At 38.9% G+C, this 22693-nt stretch overlaps 1 protein-coding gene across 1 annotated transcript in view; it reads left to right on the top strand.

The window, feature by feature from the left end:
• Window positions 1-623: 623 nt before the first annotated feature.
• LOC119908423 (clavesin-2) overlaps window positions 624-22693 on the top strand; it is a 40684-nt gene continuing 18614 nt past the window's right edge. The window contains exons 1-2 of the mRNA XM_038726081.1: window positions 624-1891; window positions 5202-5376. Coding sequence (XP_038582009.1) covers window positions 1503-1891; window positions 5202-5376 — 564 coding nt within the window. The 5' untranslated portion in view covers window positions 624-1502. The remainder of the gene's footprint in view (window positions 1892-5201; window positions 5377-22693) is intronic.

Below are 22693 nucleotides of genomic sequence, written 5' to 3'. Positions count from 1 at the left end.
TGATCTGCAAATCACCAAATCACTGCTCACAAGAGGGTAAATGTTTGTTTCTATACTGACCATAAACTTTATCTGTTGAATGTTTCTCAAGTGATAGATGCCTTCATGGTTCTTTACTCACAGATGAAATATCAGAGCTGTTGGAACAATTACAGCAAACAAATCTCGATAGAATGCAATTTAAAATGGTCCATAAAAACTGTGAAAATTAAATGAAGCTAAAAAGCTTTAAGAAAAAAACAGGAAAAGATAAGAGTGATGTGGAGCCCCTTAAGTAACTCAGGCCTCCAGTCCACCCCCATCTCCAACCACTCCACCCTTTCAGGTTTATTACTTCATCTTATAGCCCTCCTCCCTGTTAGTTTAAGGTTGCCATCCTAGCTATTCTTCATCTCTCTATCTTTCTGCCTGCCACCTTGTCCTCTCTCCCTGAATCCCTTTTTTTCTTACATGTTGCCTTTTCATTTTACACCCCACCCCCTCCTACCACTCTCCCACCACCTCTTTCCCTCCCTCCCTTCCCCCCGCCGGTGGCGCCCGTACATCGACCGGAGCACAGACTCTCTTGTTGTCAGTCACTTTCCCGGCGAACAGACGGAAGCAGCAGCAGCAACAGCAGCAGCAGCAGGGGGAGCGGAGACGGTAATCCCCCCCCCCCCAGTCCACCCCACCCCTTTCCAAAACCCAGAAACTGGTGGCAGGAGGGGAACAAAACCTCGTGGGACACCTGTAATTCCCCTTTGGGGCTAAGCATGATTTAGGATCTAAATTCACACCCAAATTGTGGATAATGATGAAGATGATGACGATGAGAAGCAGTTATTATTAAGACGGGGATGTAGACGAGCAACCAAGCAGCCAAATCTGCCTCGATTGACGGTGACAGAGCGGTCGGCGGCACCACCAGCAGCAGCACCAGCAGCAGTCGGTCGGCGGATGGAGATGCGTTGTGAAGGCGGAGGGGTGGTGATGATGATGATATAGCAGGTGCTGCAGGGTCGTGCCGCATTGCCTGGCCGCTGCGGGCGACGCCGGGGAGACGGTGATGCTGTCGTCGTCATTGTGCCACAGAAAGAGAGTAGAGGCTTTGACATGGAGGGACGCGACTGTCTGTCAGCTCTGAACCCAGGCCGCCCGGATCTGCAGGTTGGATGTACCGCCTGAAGCCTGGAGGACCTGAGTCATGATATACATGGTGGAAATTTTACAATAAAGTTGAATTGTTGAAGGTTGAATTGAAATGTTTCTGTGCGTAAAAGTGAATGGCCCATTTGTTGATAATGCATCATTGGATCATCATAGCAGCGGTATCTGTGCCAGCTCAGGGTGGATTACGTCTACAGAGCAGCAGGCCTCCATCTGAAGTCAGCTTCTGATCAGGAAACAATACAGAAAATCATTTTATATACTTCACCCTGTTGCTGGTGGTAACAATTGATTCTGTTGTTTCACTGGAAGCTGGTGTGCTGTGGTCCCCCGTGGAGGGACAGCTGTTGCAAAAGATGACTCACTTACAGGCTGGCCTCTCTCCAGAGACCCTGGAGAAGGCCAAGGTGGAGCTGAAAGAAAACCCTGAGACTTTACACCAGGACATCCAGGAGGTCCGGGACATGATCATCACCCGGCCGGACATCGGTTTCCTCAGGACAGACGACGCGTTTATCCTCAGATTCCTCCGGGCAAGGAAATTCAACCACTTCGAGGCGTTCCGGCTGCTGGCACAGTATTTTGAATACCGACAGCAGAACCTGGACATGTTCAAAAACCTGAAAGCCACAGACCCGGGTATCAAGCAGGCCCTGAAGGATGGTTTCCCCGGCGTGCTCTCCAATCTGGACAGATACGGCAGGAAAATATTGGTGCTGTTCGCAGCCAACTGGGACCAGAGCAGGTAATAAAGAGACAGAGGGTTGGGGCTGGTGGTGGCAGGGCTGTGAAGTCTGTGTTTAGATTATCGATCAGACATACAAAGAGACACATGACACATATAGACTAGGGGAGAGTCGGTGTTTAAAAATAGGCTATATTATAATTAAGTGGATCTGGTTGACGGAGCTGTCCATTCAGCACCACACACGTTTATTAGAAAACTACAGAAAACAAACTTCTTCAAACAATCTTTCTTCTTTAATCAGTTGTGGATAAAATACACTACATGGCCAAAAGAAGGCATATGTGAGGACCCAGACATAGCAGCCCTGTATATTAATCTGTTGGTATAACAGCCTCCACTCTGCTGCTTTCAGACTTTCCACCAGATGTTTGAACGTGGCTGCAGGGATTTGTTTCCATTTAGCCACAAAAGCATTAGTTAGGTTCAACAGATGTGGGTTAGAAGATCTGGCTCCTGTTTAGTTCTAGGTCCAGTTCATCCCAGTGGTGTTTAATGGGGTTAAGGTCATGGCTCTGTGCAGGCCAGTCAAAAAGTCAAGTAGATTTTATTTATATACCCCCAAATCACTGTCCAAACAACACGCAGCATCATCTATCCTTAGATCCTTGATACAAAAAAATATCCTTTACAGGAGAAAAGGATAAACCTTAGGAAGAGCAAAATAGGAGACGTCACTCTTCCAGTCTGGTCAGACATGCGATGTATGTTTTGACACTATGGAGAAACAGAATCACAATATTAAAACTATTTATTTATGGACCTGGCTATGTGGATGGGGGCATTATCATGTTGAAACATAAAAGAAAAGGTCTTCCACAAATTGCTGCCACAAAGTTGGAAGCACACTTCAGTCTAAAATGTCATTCCATGGTGTTGCATTGGAAGAGATGCAGCCCAAACAATGAGCAATAGACCCAGACCAGAGTGTGGACAGGTTTCAGCATGTCCACACTCTGGCCACATAGTATACTTTTTTTACAAGTGAACCTTCATTTAACATTTTATTTTAATAAACAAGAATTAGCACTACACTGTTCTTATCTGACTAATTCATATAGTTTTAAGTAGTTGAAACAATTGTTTCCCAATATTTTAACCTTTTAATCCTTGAAAATGAAGCATTGTCCACCCATCACATGTTGCATATGTCAGTGACTTTTAAGTGGTCCCTCCAAATAATGAGTTAAGAGTAACCAGATTCACAAAAAGGCACACATTGGAGAAAAGTCAGAAACAAACCCACTAATATGTGTAGCAGGAGTGTGTCTTCTGTCCTACCATATTAATCATCTTTAGACCGCTCAGATTTATCCTGTAACCCCTTAGTGGGATCCTGACTGCAAGGTTGGCACACCACTGATTTAAACTACAAACTGCTCATCATGTTGAGGGGAAGAAATAAAATTTTATAAAGGTTCAGTATTTCCCCCTAAAATAAATTGGAGGGAATGCATCATCTTTATAACTTTTGTTGTGAGTTCAAATGTTTTGAATTAAAAATCAAATCATTTATATCATATCAAATCATTCAAATGACAAATCTTTCAAAGATTAATTAAATCGGTCATATTAGGGTTTTTCTTTTATCTTGATTGACTGGAGATACAAAATAAACCATTCACTGTTCATTCAGATAGTCAACTGCTGATGCTTTTCACGCTTGTAAGTAACAGTACTGCAGTGACTTGGTGAGGGTTAGTATCTTATAGTACCTTAGTATAATGTTAAAGGTATAAATAAGGCCAAGACATAACCTTGTTTTGCTTTAATAAGGGATCACGCCTGCTAAGTGCATGGACATTTTCTCTCCTCATAACTCAATTTATAAACATTGGATTATTCATGTAAAGTGTGGAGCCGTAATGGAGCCATCTAGCTTTATCGTGATTCTTCTAGAAAATGTAGACTAACTACAGAAGACTCCACTCCACACAACAAAATCATTATGTAATAGGGAATAATGTGCCATGAGGTGCATAAGATCATGTGCATTTTGTGATTAGTTTCTCCTCTCTGAACATGAATCAATCTGTGAAATCTAATGGGTTGTTTCATGTCGTGCTTGTCATCATTCCTCTTCTATCCAACACACTTTACAAATACTTGTAGAGCTGTTCTTTATTATGTTGGATATAGCTGCAGTAAACTCAGCTCTTGCTTGCAAAAGAAGTATTTATTATCTCTACAAAGAGCAAGGCAAACCTTTTCATGATAAAAGAATCAGAGGAAAAATGTAGAGGGACACAAGACAATGAGGCAAATAGCATACAAGAGAAAACACAACTTTTGAAAAGGACAGCAAAGTATCTGAGGAATTGGGTGGATGAAAACCCATTGAAGCAGCAAACCTCATCACTAGCAGCACCAGCAACCACACAATGCCGAAAGCAATTACACAATAACATGCAACAAAAACATCCAGCAGATGCAGTTTAGCTGTTCCACAATCACCTTGTGACACAGAAACAACTGATTCTAAAGACCACCTTATTGATTCAAGAATAGATTACACTGAAAGGAAGGTTATCAGTGAGTTCTACTGACAATCTAGACTTAAATATTCAGTTTCAACTATGAGATATATGATCAACAATTTATGACCCTTGTCTAGGGCTGCAGCAACTAATCATTATTTTTATAACTAATTAAACTTCATTAAGGATTGAGTGCATGAAATGTCAAAAAATGGTCATCATAGCTTCTCTCAGCCCATGTTGGTGTCTCCATAAAGCTTGTTTTGTCCAACTCTACACTCCAAATAAATTCAATTTAAAATGATATACGACAGATAAAAGCAGCCAGGTCAATGTCTGAGAAGCTGTAGCTTGGACATTTTCTCTTGGAAAGTGACTGAAACAATTAATCAAATATCAAAATAGTTGCTTATTACTTTTATAGTCCGATTGATACTGGATGTTTAAGGCAGATATCGATATCTGAGAGCATGAAAAATCAGATTACAATTTCTTGGCTGATCGTAATTTTTTAAAAGTAACATAAACAAACAATGTTGATATACATATATATTTTTTATTTTTTTATTATAGTTAAGTGCTGTGCAAGACATTTTGCAGTGTACAATTTATCAGCGCTCTCTGGTGGACAAATTACATAATGTAACAGTGACTCTGTTTCTGTACTGCACTGTATTTCTTATTGGCATGGAGGTACACCAATACAATATAGCTGCAATCATAATTTTAAATTGTGTGTGTGTGTGTGTTTTTGTCTTTGTTTGTTTAAATGCCTTAATTTGCTCTCCAGGTTGCTGGCATATAAAAATCGTGTTTCAATAATTTTTTCTCAGATACACATTTGTTGACATACTGAGGGCTATCCTGCTGTCGTTGGAATCTATGATAGAAGATCCGGAGCTGCAGGTCAATGGCTTCATCCTCATCATCGACTGGAGTAACTTCACCTTCAAGCAGGCGTCCAAGTTGACTCCCAGCATGCTGCGCCTGGCCATTGAGGGGCTACAGGTAAGACGCTCAGCTGTCAGAAAACTTTGTTGATGTTCTGAAAAGAAAAACTTACCTTACTTGACTCCAAAGTGCTGGAGGTTTGTTCTGCCACTGCAGAGCTCCTTTCCCATCATCTTTTCTGCAGTAAAAATGTTCCACTTAAGAACAACTCAAGCACCGTGTTAAATCCATGAGCTTGTTTAAAAAGCAATGGAAAAGAATAATGACATTTCCATTTCGATTACACACTGCTGGGTGGTTTTTTCAAGGATCGTTTGGCAAATACAGTAGATGATGCAAAAAAGGGGATTTTTTGTGGTTGTCAGTTTTGATTTTCTGTTAGTTCTTACTTTCTCTAATGAGAGTTAGTATTCCAGTTTCTTTCACATAGCATATAGAAAACAGAGAAATGAGACGTGACAGTGCTCACTGGATGTGTTTCTGTGTATTGGGGATTTTTTCATGGCATGAAAACACATTAGTCCTCTCTCAGTCATCAGGACACCTTTACCCTCATTATTGAAATGAGTTATAGGAGAAAAGGCTCACAGGCAGCCTGTACAGCTGTCTTCTGGTAACCAGCCAAACCCAAGAGGAAATGTATGTTTTATGTGTGTGTGTTTTTTCACTTTTTAGTATGCCAGCGAGGACTTTAACCTGAATGTACACCAGCCGGTGAGGACTGTGGGGAATAAAAAGACACGTTTTGGTTAAGACTTGGTTTTAGGTTTTGGATTACAATTAGGTTACGGTTAGTGGTAGGGTTAGGGGTTAGGGGTTGACATGTAGTTGTGATGGTTAAAGTTAGAGTAAGGGACCAGGGAATGCATTATGAGATGTCCCCATAGGGATAGAGGATGTTTGTGTGTGTGTGTGCGTGCGTGTTGGGGGTATTGCTTTCTCAACAACCCTTGTGAATCATCTGCCAATTTGTGATGTGCTCCATTAGTCAAAGTGAAATCCAAGGGGAAGCGTTTCTAGAGGGAAGTGTTGAGTAAGATGCAGCGAGGTCTAAAAGATTATCTGATGTGCTTGTGATGGATGCCAAACTGTCAAAGTTGCTTCCCTTGAATTTTGCACTAAATTCAATCATATATTTCTGTATTAAAGTAGAAAAAATAAGAGCAGTAGATCTTATCCTAGAGGGTAAACAAAAGCAATTATAATTATTTATATATGTACATGCATATATTTTCTTTAAATTTCAAATAATTTTGTCAATATTACTTATTTAGTGCCAAATGAAGTGTGTCCACAGCACAAATTTTCAAAAAACTGTGAAGTACCAAAAGCCACCATCCAGTGTCTTCTCCAGGGCACTAGCTGTCTTTATGGACATTTTTTAAGGTAATATGCAGGTTACAGTGTGTGACTTTCAATAAAGCATGTTGTGGAAATCAGGTGTAGAAATAGCCCTCCAGTGTAACGATTAGTACATGACTTTCCATTCAAATGTAGCACAAATTTCAACTGAATTTCAAGAAAATCTACAAAGACATTGCAAATGAATGTGCGTTTCCATCCACAGCCGTTACACGAATCTTAGGAGTTAGGTTCATAGAGATAAACAGCTGGTTTCAGGTTTACTGTTGGTTGCCATTAAATCATTGCAGAAGAAGAGTACACAACAAAATGATGTAATTAAAAGAGCACAATAAAACAAAACAGAAACCCAGTCATGGAACATTGCTCTGCACCTTTAACATCCATCCACCAATCCATAAAACATGCCCAGTAATCCTCCCTTTTTAACAGGAATATGAGATTCTCAAATTCATCCATTAGAGAAGCTTATTGTAATGTATTTGTGTTAAAATGATAGAATATACTCTCTTTGACTAATTTGTCCTCTACAGAAGCCCCAGCCAGCAAAATATCATGTGTCTATAAGATGCTTTAATACTTTTTTCCACCTCCTCCACTTTCTCTAAACATTAGCTTTCTTCACACAGGTGATGTGGAATATGTTGACAAAGGAAAAATATTTCTCATTTTTCAAACTGAGGAAACAACTGTAGATGCAAGCCAGTGCATCACTGTGACGAGTCCATATATAACACATTTCCGACGGCTCTCCAGACACAGATTAGAGCCTGAATTATTGATGGGAGCTATTAGCTGAGCCCTGAGTCATTCCCAACTGTGCAACTGCTCACACAAATGGCTGCTCATCATTTGGTTCTGAAAACATAAGAAAGACACATAATAGGGTGATTTGACTTGATTTGATTTGATTTGATGCTACAAATAAAATGTACAACACACATTACTAAAATCATCAAGATTGTGGCAATAAATTCAATCTTATTTTTCCACTGGATGCAAAGATGCGAAAACCAATTTAAGGCTGGTAATGATCTTTATTATTTATATTATCACACAAAAACAAGATCCTACTAACAAGTACTGCGTGTTATGGAAGCCCTAGGTGACCATCGATTCATATCTTTATTTTATTCCATTAGACAGGTTCAGATGATGTCGAGTAAAAACAAAGTCAGGTTAGCTCGCAGGCTAACGCCAAGCAGTGGCTAATGTTATCCGGGTCACAGTTGTTTAGTTGTTTCCACCACCAACGCAACCCATGTTACTTTCCTGTTTACCACTGGTATTATGTCAAAGTGTCTAAGCCTGGTGTTTACTATCCTATAGTGATTCAGCCAGCTAATGCTACATTAGCTCGGACCCGCCGCTGTTTGCTTCATAACGTTCAATTTAGATTTATTGCCTTTTTACCGATACTCACACTATAATATTCAGTCCAGCAACTGTTTCATTATCATCCAATACATGTAGCTGTGCTGACATTGCTGAGCCTCCGGTGAAAGATACACAGATAGTAAAGATAGTGACTGAAAGCAGCAGGCGAGTATGCTGTAGCACGTCGGCTAAATGCAGTCACTGTACTGTTATCGTGTAATGAGCATGGATTAATTCAACATCAAGCTGATAAAAATATCACTGTAACGTTGCAGTTGGAGTTTACCTGAGTTTCCACCATGTTGTGTGAAGCTGTCTCCTTGTCTCTCTCTAGCCGCTGTCACTCTGCCTTTTTTCGGGAGCACCTTGCCAATATGCCGGTGTAACAGAGCCTGAACATGTCTGTGTGAAAAGCCACAGCCGGCGTGCAGTTGTTTTTGCATTTATTGCAGGATTTCTGTATGAAAGTGTTTGTGTTTCTGATTATGCTCGCTCGTGATTTCAACCGAGCACACGTACGAGCACATGCCTGGTTGCAATCTTAAAACCACACCGCTAGTGGCCGCTGGATACTCCATAATGCCCCTTTAAGTTTCACGTTGTGTACAGTATGTGAGAGTAGTAGAGCTGCACCTGAGTCATTCCCACACACGAGATCTAAATATTGTAAAACAGCCACAGTGAGTCACTTCAGTCTAAGCAGGTCTGGTTACGAATTTGAAAACCTGCAAGTGTTTAACAGCAGCTGAGTCACACTCATCTGCAGGGCAGTCGGACAACGTTCATCTTCTGCATGAGGATTTGATGTAGCTTGATGGCTGATTTACAGTGAACACATCACTCAGTTAACGTCTGTGTGCATCAGCAACTTTATATTTGCTGTTGCTGCTGTTCTTGTTTCTCTTTGTTTCCAAAGACTTTCCATATCTCTGCGCTGGATTATGTGATGTCTATGTGAACTGACAGCAATGTGACAAATAACAATAGCGAGAATGCTTCAAAAAAACAAAACATGCAAAATGTTTCATTATCTAGAGAGATTTACTATCAATCTCAAAACTCTATTTATTTTTTAATAGCCCACAAAATTCAACTAAAGTTTTTGTTTAATTATAAGATCATCCAAGATGGTTTGTGTTGTATGGTTTAATTAAGCTTTATGACTTAAGTTTAATTCTTAAAATAAGCCAGCTATCTTTCTGTTACTGCTTAATATCTGGGATTTTATGCAATCCTATTTTCACACTTTTTTATAAGCAAAAAAAGAGACTGACTGTTAGTATGACAAATTTAGGACTAGTTACCTTGTGTATAATAAGTGCATAATCTAATTCAAATTGTGCTTGACAATATTATTTATTCTCGACTAGGGAAAACCTAACTTAAATGTTTGAAAATAACATAATATGACATTCTTGAATAGCCCTTTTTTGTGATGAAAGATGCGAAAATCCTTCAAGTTTTTTTGTCTTGCAGGTTTGCCTGTACTGAGTCATCTGCTTGCTTTGCCTTTGTCTCATCCTCCGTGTTAATGCAGCTCAAACTGCCTCAGTTGTGATTTACTCTTTGTCATGGCAACCCTGACAATGTTAGATTTGAGCAAATACAAATAGCATGTAGGCCACATGCCTTGGGATCCAAATTTCTAGCACAGTATGCTGTGCAGATCACAGCCGAAGCAAGACTGTCAGTCTGGATCCCTGCTGGTGGCCCCTTAGAGGGTGCAATGGTTATTACACCCCAGAATATTCAACAGCTTTTTGATTGCTTGTTTTGTTTTTTGTCTTTTCTAAGGATTATTTTTGGACAGGCAGACAGGAACTAAGGAGACAGAAAGATGGGGAATAAATAAGAAACTTGGGTATAAAAAGGATGTTTTAATTGGATGTGGCACTGGAGGAAAGCTGCTGGAAATGGAAAGGGTTTATCCGCTGGGGAGTGTGAATGTGCTTGGCAAATGTCATGGCCATCAGCTTGCTAAATGTTGGCAATTGATTAATATAGATTTTGGCTTGATTAGGTCACAGAGATAACATTAGCATTCATGCTTTGGGTACTGTGAGCCACAGACTGGCTGCAATGAAGTTCAGTTTATATCACAGTGGCCTCAGTCAAGACTTTTAAAACAAGCTCACTCTGATCGTTCCAGAACCACATCGTTTATCATTCACAACCATTGTTGGCAGAAATGTTGCCCGAATCAAAAATTTGACAGGTGCCAACCAATGCGGGGCTAAAGTCTGGGCCGAATCCATGGGGTGTCTCCCCGGCTTTTGATTTTTAGACATACTGGATGTGGACTTGAGCAACCATCTGAATCAGCTACCTTCCACACAGTAAGTTAACCAACTGCACAGCTGCTGACAGCCAGTAGACTCAACATTGCAGCTTCATGTGTGTTACCTGCATTTAATGATGCAGTTTTTACTGTCCTAATAATGATGTGAGCTACGGCAACATCTGTCTGTCTGTTGGCAGGATTTAGCTAAAATTTGCTGGCAGCTCTGTCGTGACACAGGAGCCAGTTGATTTGATTTTGGTGGTGATCTGTTTTTTTTCCCCATTAGATAGTTTTTGTTATGTCTTTAGTGTTGCATTCACGTGTTCGTAGAAAAGTTGGCAGAAATGCTGCCCAATTCTAAAATCTGACAGGTGGCAACCAGTGCGTGGCCTAATGTGGGGCCGAATCCACGGGGTGTCTTCCTGGCTTTAGGAATCATCCTCTGGGTATCATGAATCTCTTTTTTACACACATTTACTTTACTCCAAAAGTTGTCAAGATACATTATTCTGCTCTGGACAAACCAACTGACTGGCTTACATTGGTATCATTTTGCTCTGCTGCTACAAAGTTAAAGATAGGTCTCGTAGTTGATCACTAATTTATATCAGAAAACAGCAAGACAAAGTGAAAATCTAAATTGACCCTCTTTATAGTCGCGCTCTTAATGTGCCACCTAATTGTGCCACAGACTGTAACTTAAATACAGTCCAGACAGTAGGCCTACACACAGAACATACTCCGTGTGTGAAAAGCACTTTTCCACTTACATTTCTTTAAACTCTCATAAAAGAGATTATATTAAGGAGGTGAGACAGTGTACAGAATGGGATACAAACCCATCCAGTCATAATCCTCCAGGATTACAATGTTACAAAGGGATTTAAGTCTGCAAACCCTTCTTTTGGGTTGTTCTTTTCAAAACAAGTTTGACAAATGTTTTTAAACAGGATTTAAAGTGATGTATAAGAAAATGCTCTGTTAAGCTTCTACATGGTAAAGTTGTGTTTTCAAAATGTCAGCAGTTCAGGAGTCCAAAAAACAACCTCACTTCTGGATTATCAAAGCAAAGAAGAAGAAAAAAACTAACATCAAACAAAATAAATGAAAGACTAAACGGAAGGCTATGTGAACTTTTAAAGCTTTTATTATTATTTTTATGAAAGAAATTTCTTGTTATTATATTTTTTTTCTTACAACAACCACTAGATTAGACTGGACTGGATCTCACAGTTATCTTGCATTTTGAGATAATCAGCAGATACCTGCAGGCAGCCTCGTCAGTGTGGCTGCTGTAGAACGATGTTAGCCCTCCCACCTTGGTTTCAGGACGGTGATAAAAAGTCAATTTTGAGCCCTAAATGTCCTCAGTCACCATTGTCTTTTCTAAATGTTAACATGTTTCTCCTAAATGACAGCAGATCTAATCCAACACAATTACTGGCTAGCATTCAACATATATATTTTTATACTGTAGAGAATAACGCAGCAGCTGAATGAATTCACATCTAATAAACTATAACTCACCAGTCATGTTATGAAATCTACGGCATGAATCAATGTATTTTTCTCTCATTCTTTAGTTAAAATTCCATCTAATATCTACAGTGTTTTTATTACTGTTAATATACAAGATGTCTGAACATACTGGATGTAGACTTGAGCAACCATCTGAACTCACATCAGCTACCTTCCACACAGTAAGTTAACCAACTGCACAGCTGCTGACAGCCAGTAGACTCAACATTGCAGCTTCATTTGTGTTACCTGCATTTAATGATGCAGTTTTTACTGTCCTAATAATGATGTGAGCTACGGCAACATCTGTCTGTCTGTTGGCAGGATTTAGCTAAAATTTGCTGGCAGCTCTGCCATGACACAGGAGCCAGTTGATTCAATTTTGGTGGTGATCTGGGTTTTTTTCCCTAGTTTTTGTTATGGCCTTAGTGTTGAATTCATGTGCTCATAGAAAAGTGCAATATATGGGTCTTCTTACTGGGATGATAACAGGAGTTATATCCATGTGCCTTTGGCAAATCAGGAGGATAATGAGCTTCAAACTGTCCTGTTGTTTGTGGGTCTGTGTTAATATGTATAACGAGTGAAATATCAGCTCTGGTGCATCATGGAAAATATCATTTTTTGAGGCAGACGGAAAGTGCAAGAAAGTGCTGCTCTTTTTGACCATGGCGTTTTCTTTTCCATTTGGGTCTGTTGGGGTCAGCCACATTTAGAAACGGGTCTAATAATCCTCAGATTGGGTCTTGGCTCTTTTTACTGAGCATGAACTCATCCACGTTCAGTAAAGATTGGTTTTCCAAATGTAAAGTTTTAGACCTGTGAAGACTTACCACCTCCAAAACATGCAGGACCTTGTCGTTTTAGGTATGTATGCACCAATTCGACCTTTTCTCTCCTGATACCTCCAACTGGTAATATCTGCTGATCCTATACCAGCCTTTCTTTTTTCCAAAATTTTAAATCTGTGTGGAACTCTTTGGGATTGTTCTTGAATAACATGAGGCTGAAACTTCACATCATTTATAAAATTAAAATAAAAAGAGGGAGATTTACTTACTTTCCTACACTAGTTTTGTGCAGAAAAGTGCAGAACATTTACCTTTAAAATGTTTTTGGGAATGTTAGCTGACCCCAAACAACAGGGGTGGTCAATCATGTGCCCAATGAGAGCCGAAAGGGCAGCAGGTTTTCATTCCAGATGAATGAATATAACTGGTCCCATAGCTGCTTTTTATACAGTAATGACACGGATAAATAAACTGTATGTCATGTGAATCTGTCAGGTCTTACTATCCACTGATGCACTTAAAATTATCTGATGGATTGGTCCAAGACTTTGATCCAGAGTAAAATATATCTGCTGTTATTGGATTTGGTATAAACAATTATGCTCTCCAGAGGATGAACCCCTAATGGGTTTCGTGATCACATGACATCTCATATTTCATGTTCATTTGATTGAAAATGTGTTAATCTGATAGCAAAAAAGTGTGCAAGATGTGTTTCAACATTTTCAGGATAGAATTAAAACTTTCCCTGTTATAATTATGCGATGCCCTTTCAACAGACATCTTGACCTTTTCTCAGACCTCCAATTCCACTTCGCTGTCCAAGTGTTAAATAAGAAAGTAAAAATGAAAATGAACTCACTGATTCAAGGAATATAGAAAGAGGGCATCAGCCACACAGACACATCTTTATTTTAAAACTGTAATGTACAATGAGTCAATATGTCCTTTTTCCTTCTTCTCCTCGTCTCTCTTTGGCCTCTCTCTCCAACCTTTTTCACTTTTGTTTTCTTTACCCTCCCCCTCTCTCTATAACAACATAATCATCCTTATCATCCTCCTTATGTTCATGTTTTTGTTTCAAAATGAGCTCAATTATCAGAAATAATTAGTAATAATCAGTAATGGAACATAATAAAGTCCTAAATTAAACTAAAACAGAAATCATCCAAAATCCTTTAAAATATATTTTTTCGGATGTTACAGAAGCATCATCTTCTTCTTCGGCTTCGTCGTACCCCCACCCCTCCTTTTCTTTTTTCCTCCACCCTCCCCGGCTCCCTCCTGCTACATCCCACCCTCGCCACGTTGCCACGGCAACACGTTGGACTGCCGCGCTATCTGCTCTGCCCTCTCCTCCAGATGGGCTTCCTTTTGTTGTGTGTCTGCCTGTTCGTGCGCGCAGACAGAAACACATTTCTCCATCTTGCTCTGTTTTTCTTCCAAGACGCTCACAGGTCGGTCAGCGAGTCCACCACAATAAGCTGTAAATGTAGTGTTGTGTTGTGTAATTGAGCGATGTATAATTAACAGGGGAATTGTCCAGTCAATTCTGCAGAAGATAAATACAGAAACAGAGCAAAGAAAATGTAAGTTGTTTCTCTAGGATCCCCAATGAGGTTAATATTCTAGTTTTTTAATTAAATGGTACTATTTACAACTATGGATGGATTGTTAATTTTGTACAGACAATCTTTAAACGCTGAACAAAATTATAAACGCAACACTTTTGTTTTTGCCCCCATTCATCATGAGCTGAACTCAAAGATCTAAGACTTTCTCTATGTTTCTCTCAAATAGTGTCAAAATCTGTGTTAGCATTTCTCCTTTGTCGAGATAATCTACCCACCACATTTTGGAGTGGCCTTTTATTATGGCCAACCTAAGGCAACACCTATGCTGTCTGATCTTGATATGCCACACCTGTGAGGTGTATAGCACATTTTAACAACGAGGCAATTCAAAGTGCTTTACATAAAAGCAACATAGGGAAATATATAAAAAGAGATTCAAATACAATTTTAAAAATTGTCAAATAGAAAATAAAACTTTTTGTTTACCTATAATTCCAATGGGTTACGAATATTCAGGCTTTTCTCTGTTCCATTGATTGCTTTTTTGATTTCCAATCTATCAAATCAGTCAAATCTTATGCTCTTCATCGTACGATATTTATTTCCTCGTATTTGCGATCGTCACTATGAATCCAGATTGTTTGTGTAACAATCTTGGTAAAAGCAGTCAAGACAGAAGAAGAACGAAGAAAAACTACTTCTCAGCCCTGCTCAGACCTCAAGTCAGTCTAATCAGCGGCGAAAACTGTACTTGTAATTCTACTTGGCCCTGGTAAGATAGTCAAAACAGCAGAGAAAAATGTTTAGCTCTACTCGGCCCTGCCCGGACAGAGGAGAACTACTTGGCCCTGTTAATACTTGGTCTGACTACGTATGAGCGAGGAGAAGCCAACGAAGTTTCAAAAGGAAAATCTGATTTTAATAAAACTTCCCCTCGAAAACAAGACAGTAAACGTGCAGTACAGTGTAAAGTATTAAACTGAAGTCTAGATGGAAAACCTTGGTAAACATTATACCCGCTACAACTCAGCATGTTAGCATTGTCATTGTGAGCGTGTTAATTTAATTTTTAATTTTAGCATTTAGCTTACATCAAACATAATGCTTTTTGTCTTTTTCTTTATTTGACCTTTTTTGGTGTTGTTGCTTTGACATCTTTCTTTCAGCTGATAATATGTAAATGTTGTGTTTATAGCTTGTTCTGTAGCCAAAAAAATCAATTAATGCAACCTAAACGAATAATAATTCTCATTAACTTTGATTATTACACAGTTTAATTTATGCCTTCAGGCACTGTAAAATCTACTTCTGATGAATTATTATTATCAGTTATTTTTCACAGTTTTCATTTTAAACTAAATAATTAACTGTTTAATAAAAAAGAACAATATTCATATGATCTATAATGAAAAGAAGCTGTAGTGAAATCAGTGAACTGTTTTTACTGTTAACATTATTTGTATAGATTTTTCTTTGGGGATTTTTGAAAAATGTACAACAGTGACCATTTCCAAAATACTGGCATTAATTTATTATTCATTTGCCTTTCAACAGGAGTGCATTTGTCTCTTTAGAGAGCCTGAATATCTGCAGATATGTAGACCACATTAACATATACAGTAGCACAGTTCCAGTCAGTGAACTCTCTATGGATTTACTCTGAATTAGCATTGTTATGTAACATGCAGACTGCTCCAGAATAATTGTGCCAACAGTGTCTGCAGAAAATGCATGAAGTAGAGTTTTAACCTACTGTACCATCTCAGGCAGCAGCTTCTGTGTAAAAACACGTTTTAATTCTTTCAGAGGTAATCACTTAGAAGATACCACCTCCCTAATAAAAGGAAGCTCTTTGAAATCCTGGAGCATTTATTCAAATCTACTGAATTATAATCCGCCTTCTCATCATTACCATGTAATAAAAGGTTTCTAAGCACCCTATAATTTGGCTTTTTTTTATCATAAGCAGTATAATTAAGACATCAGTGTCATTATATGCTTAAAAATGAGGAAATCAGTTAACAGGAAAATTATTTACTATTACTATTTACTTCTTTCATCAGATTTCCTTCCAGGTTACCTGCTGATTTTATCAGTCACGATGAGAATCAGTCAGAGGTGATGCCTGTAAACAGGAAACTCGTTTGTTGTGAATAAACAGGCGGTTGGCCAGGTTTGTCTTTACAAACACTTTAGTATTGATTTAAACTGTTTCTCTTGTGCCTTTTATCTTTCAACTGCAGCTGGAAGAAGACACCATCTGTCTGTGCGAATGCTGTCCCACATCAATAAAACAGATTTCACATGGTTTTACTGATATGAGGTTTTGAAGCCGGTTTAAAGACAAGCTGCCAACAGTTGATAGTATTTGCCAATATTCAAGATCATCTTATTTTAGAATTTTGTTTGTTGAATGTGTCTTCACCAGAAAATAGGAAGGTCCTTGTGGTTGGTGGTTAGGTGTACAAAGTATCTGACTTTGATACCAGAGGCTGCTGTTTGTCTCCTACCAACGCTTTTAACCGTGATCTTACCCTGACCTTAACCAAGTAGTTTTACTCGCCTTAACCTAAAGAAAAAGTTGGTATGTGCTAGAAGTTGGATAGAAATGTTTCCCCCCTTTTTCCAGGTTAAGATAAGCTGTTTGCCTCCTGGCTCTACCTCAGTGTGTAGCAAGATAGCGAATAACCGTATTTTCCAAAATGTCAAACTATTCCTTTAACCAAACATTTCTACAATAGAGACAGCAGATAGGAAAGTGCTTATTTCTGTAAAGGTCCTTTTTGTAATTCTAATTCTTCCAGGTTCAATCAGTGGTTTCTTTATGTTGCATGTTGAATGTTTAAAGCGGCGACTGGGCCAAAACTGGCTCTCCTGCTAAATTATATGGCCTCTGGATGAAAGCTGAAGTTTACCCTTTCATGATTTACATCAAGCCTTTGACACACTTTTTAAAATAAATATACTGTCGAAAACAATGCAAATACTGGCTCATGTAGATAAATAAATACCTCGGCCACTCTGCCTCATTTGAAAGGCCATTTGAAAAGTACCTTTTACTGAAATGAAGTCTGAACTTTCTAGATGAATAATATCAAAAAATACAATCTATTTAATTTAAATGGCACATGTAAACCTTGTATTCAAACAGTTTTAATTCTAAAGTATTACACAAATGTTTTGTCTGTTAAGATGGTCACTGTCAGATTAGCCTGTGAGTTGGCTGAGAGACAAGACGGACTACATGTTGGACACGCTTGTCTTTTTATCGGGATGTCATGCCGTGTCACGGATGGGGCGTCAGTTGTCGTCCACTATGAACACTACACGGAATAAAATGATAATTGTCACGCCCAACATCCATTTTTGTGTCTGACACCAAACGCCTGTCAGATGAGACTGTTTTCAGGCTTATGTTGCGTAGTGTGAACCCAGTATTAGTCCTCACTTCTCTCAGATTCAGTACTAAAATAACCAGTTTAATAAATCAAATCAATTCTTATTTAAATTAAAAGAAATAAATATTGCAAGTAGAGATCAGTGTTTCCACCCTGCCTGTAAAAACTGGCCCAACGTTAAACCTAATAAATCTTTTTCACAAAAGACATTTTGATTAATCATAGCAGGAAAAGTACAGGTAGAATTAATAACATTTAGGATGGCTCTGTTCCATTAAGTGTCCCAGACAGTGTGACAGCACACAAAATGCCAGGACCTCCCATAAGTGGAATGCAGCCATTTTTCATTATATGAATTCCACCTGCGCTTTTCCTGATACTGCTAATTTAAGTTATCAAACCTACAGCTAGGGGCTAGGGTCAATATTGAAATAGTGTTATGATTCTATCAAGATGAGCGGTGTGTAATGTTTCCCGCTCAGAAGCTTCAGGGATCATGACGCAGACAGGATGGGCCGAATCAATCCTCTGCCACTGCATATCTCTCCCCCATCTCTCTCCTCTGCTCAGTGTGCCTGGCAGGAAGACAAGATCTGTTGAGCCCACAATCCTGAGGCTCAGGTCAACTGCAGCAAACACACACAAAACACACAGGATGAACACACTGACCCAGACCAGGGGCAGCAACCTGGCAATGTTGAGAAATCCTGTAATAAATGAAAGAAAAAAGCTTGTCACTCGTCCATAGTTAGTCATGTATCCTGCTAGTAGACAAACAAACAAACAAAAACATAACCTTTTGCTTAAGTTAATCGTAACTTAACATATGATAAAGGACACATGACTGCTCAGTTCACAAGGAGGTTCAACCCTTGTTATAGCACTCCACAGGCAGTTAAAATAAAATTAATATGCACATTTATGTGCAATCTCTCAGTTGGAGAGAAACCTTGGAGAGAATTTTTTTCTGCTTCCTCCCCTCTCAGAGGTCCTAAGTGGAGTTGGCATTATTTTAATAACCTGCAGAGGCTGCAATTTAATTGGTGTGACCCTCCTTTCCTCTCTCAGCTGGAAAGCTGATTTTTGATACCTCAGATACTGTGTAAGTGTTTTACCTTCTCGAAATATGTGACAAACTTGCTGTTTTCGAATGTAGACAGGAAGAGAGTTAGAGTTAAGCATGAGCCACAAGATAACAGTCTAACTGCTTAATTTAATTTACTGAGAAATGTACAGTCTATGTTCTGACATATATTTTCCTAATTATCTCCTCTATGTGCTGTGATTTGATTTGTTCTAATTATGTGCACCTGGCATTATAACTGTTAACTGATTAAATGAGGTTCGCGATGGCTGAGCCTTCAGCATGAGGAAAGTATCAACCAAAACATTTGCGCTTGTTGCACCTTTACATTTAAAAAAGGCACTGTGGACTTCAAAGGATAATTTCTTAGAGCAAACCAATTTACCTGCAGTCTGATATTTTGTAATCACTGTGCAAAAGTCATTTAATCTCTGACAAACAGACTTCTGCTGCACTATGTTAATAGGTAGCTTTTTATTATAAAATGTTTTTATATAACTCAATGTAGTCATACTTTTCTAAGGCAGACATTGACATGTCCATGGCAGGTGTTACTAATAACATTAACAAAGGCTCTGTTCCCTTTATATACCTCAGTAAGCGAGATCGGTTAGTGAGCAATCACAACATCTAGATCGAATGCAGCCATTATTATGTTATTATTATGTTATAAATTACAGTCATCTTGTTCTTATAGTGATATGAAATATCTGTCATGAAAAAGACCCATAAAACAATGTTAGCACACCAAACTGATTGAAGAACAAATGTAAAAAAGCAATGGGTAAAAATAAAAGTAGCTTTTGCTTGTGGCAGGTTTTTATCAATCTGAATGAGGATTCAGTTATACCCGGAATCTGAAATGGACAGAACAGAAAATACTTCCTACCAAATGCAATTCGACAGAATAGAATTAAATCCAACCTCTTTTTTAAGTATTTAACTGTATTTCTGTCTTTTTACAGTATGTTTGTAGTATGTATGCATGCTTGTTGATGCTCCAGTCAAGTAACAATTGTGCCTTATGGTGTATTTATTTAACATTGCATTGTGAAGCCAAAGACAATATTCCACACAATGAAGGAAAATATATGATTGAATAAAGAATAGCTGGTAATGGGGATTGTAATAAATAAAAAATATATATCTAAAAAACTATATATAACCCCAGAAAGGAACAAATGGGATCAATTATTTGACTATAGAGGAAAAGGGAATTGGTGTGATTGGTTAAAAGGTTTGGGAGTAAAGCCGTAGAGGAAAATGTATTGACTGGATGTGGAGTAACAGGAGGACGAAGAGGAAGGTTGAGTGAACAGATTGGATAAAAAGCTACAGAGAAATAAGTGATGGAAGTAGAGTCAAAGGTTGAACTAATGCTGCATTAGTCCTTTGGAAAAGTGAACTAAAAGGTTTAATTTATCAGAGAGGCCGCATGTCTTTGACATCTTTGTGGATTTTGTGACCAGAAGTGAAGTGTGGCGGAAAATTTCAACACACAGAGCAGAGTGAGGCTGCACTGCTCTCTATTTTCTGTCACATACTGTAAGATTCACTGTTGATTTACCCCCCTTTTTTTCAGACATCTTCTCATAAAGGTGTTTTCTTGTAAGGAACAAGCCGGCAGCAGTACAATGTCATCACTCGAGGCTACACTTTATATCCAGAAAAGAAAAGCACTCGAATGGATGTCGTCCTTTTTTTTTTCTGAACTCACTTTTTCCCCCTTTTTTACTGGAGGACACGTTTACTCATCCTTCTGTAGATGGGAAGTGACAGGAGCAGAGCAGAGAGCAGAGAGCTCATCAACCTGATGTGCTGTAGAAAGACTGAAAGAGCATGACAGAGAGAGAAGATGTATGACCACAACCCAGACACGTATAGAGTGGTAGACAACGCATGTCAGATGATATAACATCAGCTGCTTGCTAGCGGAGTGATAATAGACTCCTAAAAAACTCGGCTTCTGTTTGTAGCATTTTTGGTGTATTTGTTAAAATCATACATAAAGGGAAAAAAAAGATTAATAACAAAACTTTAAAAATGTTTTTTTTCTGAAAGCCAAACAGATTAAATTCACAAAGGCAGCAAATCCTCGCAGCACAACACTAAAACATGAATGTGGGTTAATTGACCAAATCATGTTAAGATTAATTGTAACTCACACTTGGTACAGCTGCGTAGGAGTAGAAATAAAGTTGTGTGAAAAATTTGTGCCAGCAAAGAAATTACATTTCACTCAGTAAGAACAGATGATTATAAATGTTTTTGTTGTTACACAAAGACATTTGGATTGAGATGCATGACCACAATAGTGTTGCTTTTTTTAGCCACTGTGTGTGGAGTTTTAATGTGAGATTACTGAGTTTTTTGTTTGTAGAAAAATGAGTCCATGCCAATTTAATTTGGAAGCACCAAATGAGATGTTTTAAAAATAAGACATATTGTGGGTTTAAAGCACTCCATTGTTCAACATTTCTGTACATCAACAATTAAATGACTGTGTGAAGAGGGTTACTCACTGCGATGAACTCAGCGATGAATTATCATCTCTTCAACTCACTGTAGCTTAAATTGATTTGATTTTTCGGCACATTTCACTCTCTCCGCTTGCAGCAGCCCTTGGCGTCAATAAACCCGCATTGAGTTCAGCTGTTGAAATATCTTTATTTTCCATCAAGTACCATGAAACTAAAAACAAATAAAGCCACAATAAACCTTAAAAATACATTGCATTAAAACAATGCATTAATAACGATACATCTTTCAACACTACTTACATTTGCCTTACACATAATCAAGTTTCCACAACATTTAAAATACGCACGTACCTCCCTCTGCTTACCAAGGGTACAAACATTCAACAGAGGGCTGGGAAAACGTTATCAAATCTTCCCCATTCCTTTATGCTAACAGACAGCACACGCCAATTTGTTTGACACTTCCTGCTCCGGTGTAGATGTATACGTAGCTTGCGGAGCCACTGAGCTTGTTCACATCAGTTGCGGGGAACCGTCTTTTACCTGAATATGAAAACCTCATAACAACAATACAAGCAAAGTGATGTCCACTTACACCGCTCTTATCAAATAAGCCTGGACTGTACGCTCCCTGCCCAACAGCAAATGGCAGGTGAACAAAGTTAGTGACTAGCTAACTAAGTGAAATACTGTAGAAGGACTCTTGCAGCAACTTGTCCGGGGTTGGTGGAGACCAAAACAGAGTGCAAAGGGGAGTGGACTTGCAGCTTTAATTAATTTTGTACGGGGGGGAAAAAGGGAATAAGAATCCAGTCAGGCTCAGGTCACTCTAGGCTTATGTAAGGTGCACTTCATGAACAGACTAGAAATGGGAACTGAAATGAAATATGTGAAATGATTTCAGGCAGACATTTTGAGTCACGCCTGCATTCAGCTGATGTGTCATCAGTGGTAGAGTCAAATTTACAAATGTCTTCACCCATTTCCCCAGCTCTAGTCTCGACCTCGATATTTCCCACTGTGTGGTTGATCAATCGCATCTCATGCGTCACATATGCACTCTTTGGAAAAGCCGTGTCTATTGTACGCAAAACGGCAATTTTGCGTGTATATGATATGCTGCAGTTGGATGCCTCACGGCCGATGTGCACAGCTGTAGGGTTAGCCTGAGCATGAGAACAGGCTGGGTTGATAAAGGCTTACTGAGGGACAAATCTGAATCTGGTTCCCATCATCTGGTTCCATCCTGCCTCGCGCTGCTGCAACACCTAACATTTGATAAACTAAATAATAAATGAGCAGCCGGTGCCTCACAGGTTGTAGCTCTGTTTGAACTGATGTTACTTCAGCAGGTTCAGCCATAAGAAACACTTTACACACCAAAGACAAGCCTCACTCCATCTTCCTCCTGTTGTTGCGTGAAAGGTGGCCTCCTGACAGAGGTCTAATAGATTTTGTTCTTTATGTTGCAAGAAAATGTGTTTACATTACAGCCTTTGGTTTGGTTTG

Source organism: Micropterus salmoides, unplaced genomic scaffold (assembly GCF_014851395.1).
Source record: "Micropterus salmoides isolate LMB-PRFRI ecotype aquatic unplaced genomic scaffold, ASM1485139v1 Ms_hic_scaffold_18, whole genome shotgun sequence".
Classification (NCBI taxonomy): domain Eukaryota; kingdom Metazoa; phylum Chordata; class Actinopteri; order Centrarchiformes; family Centrarchidae; genus Micropterus; species Micropterus salmoides.
This window is presented reverse-complemented; position numbering and strand designations above follow the sequence as displayed.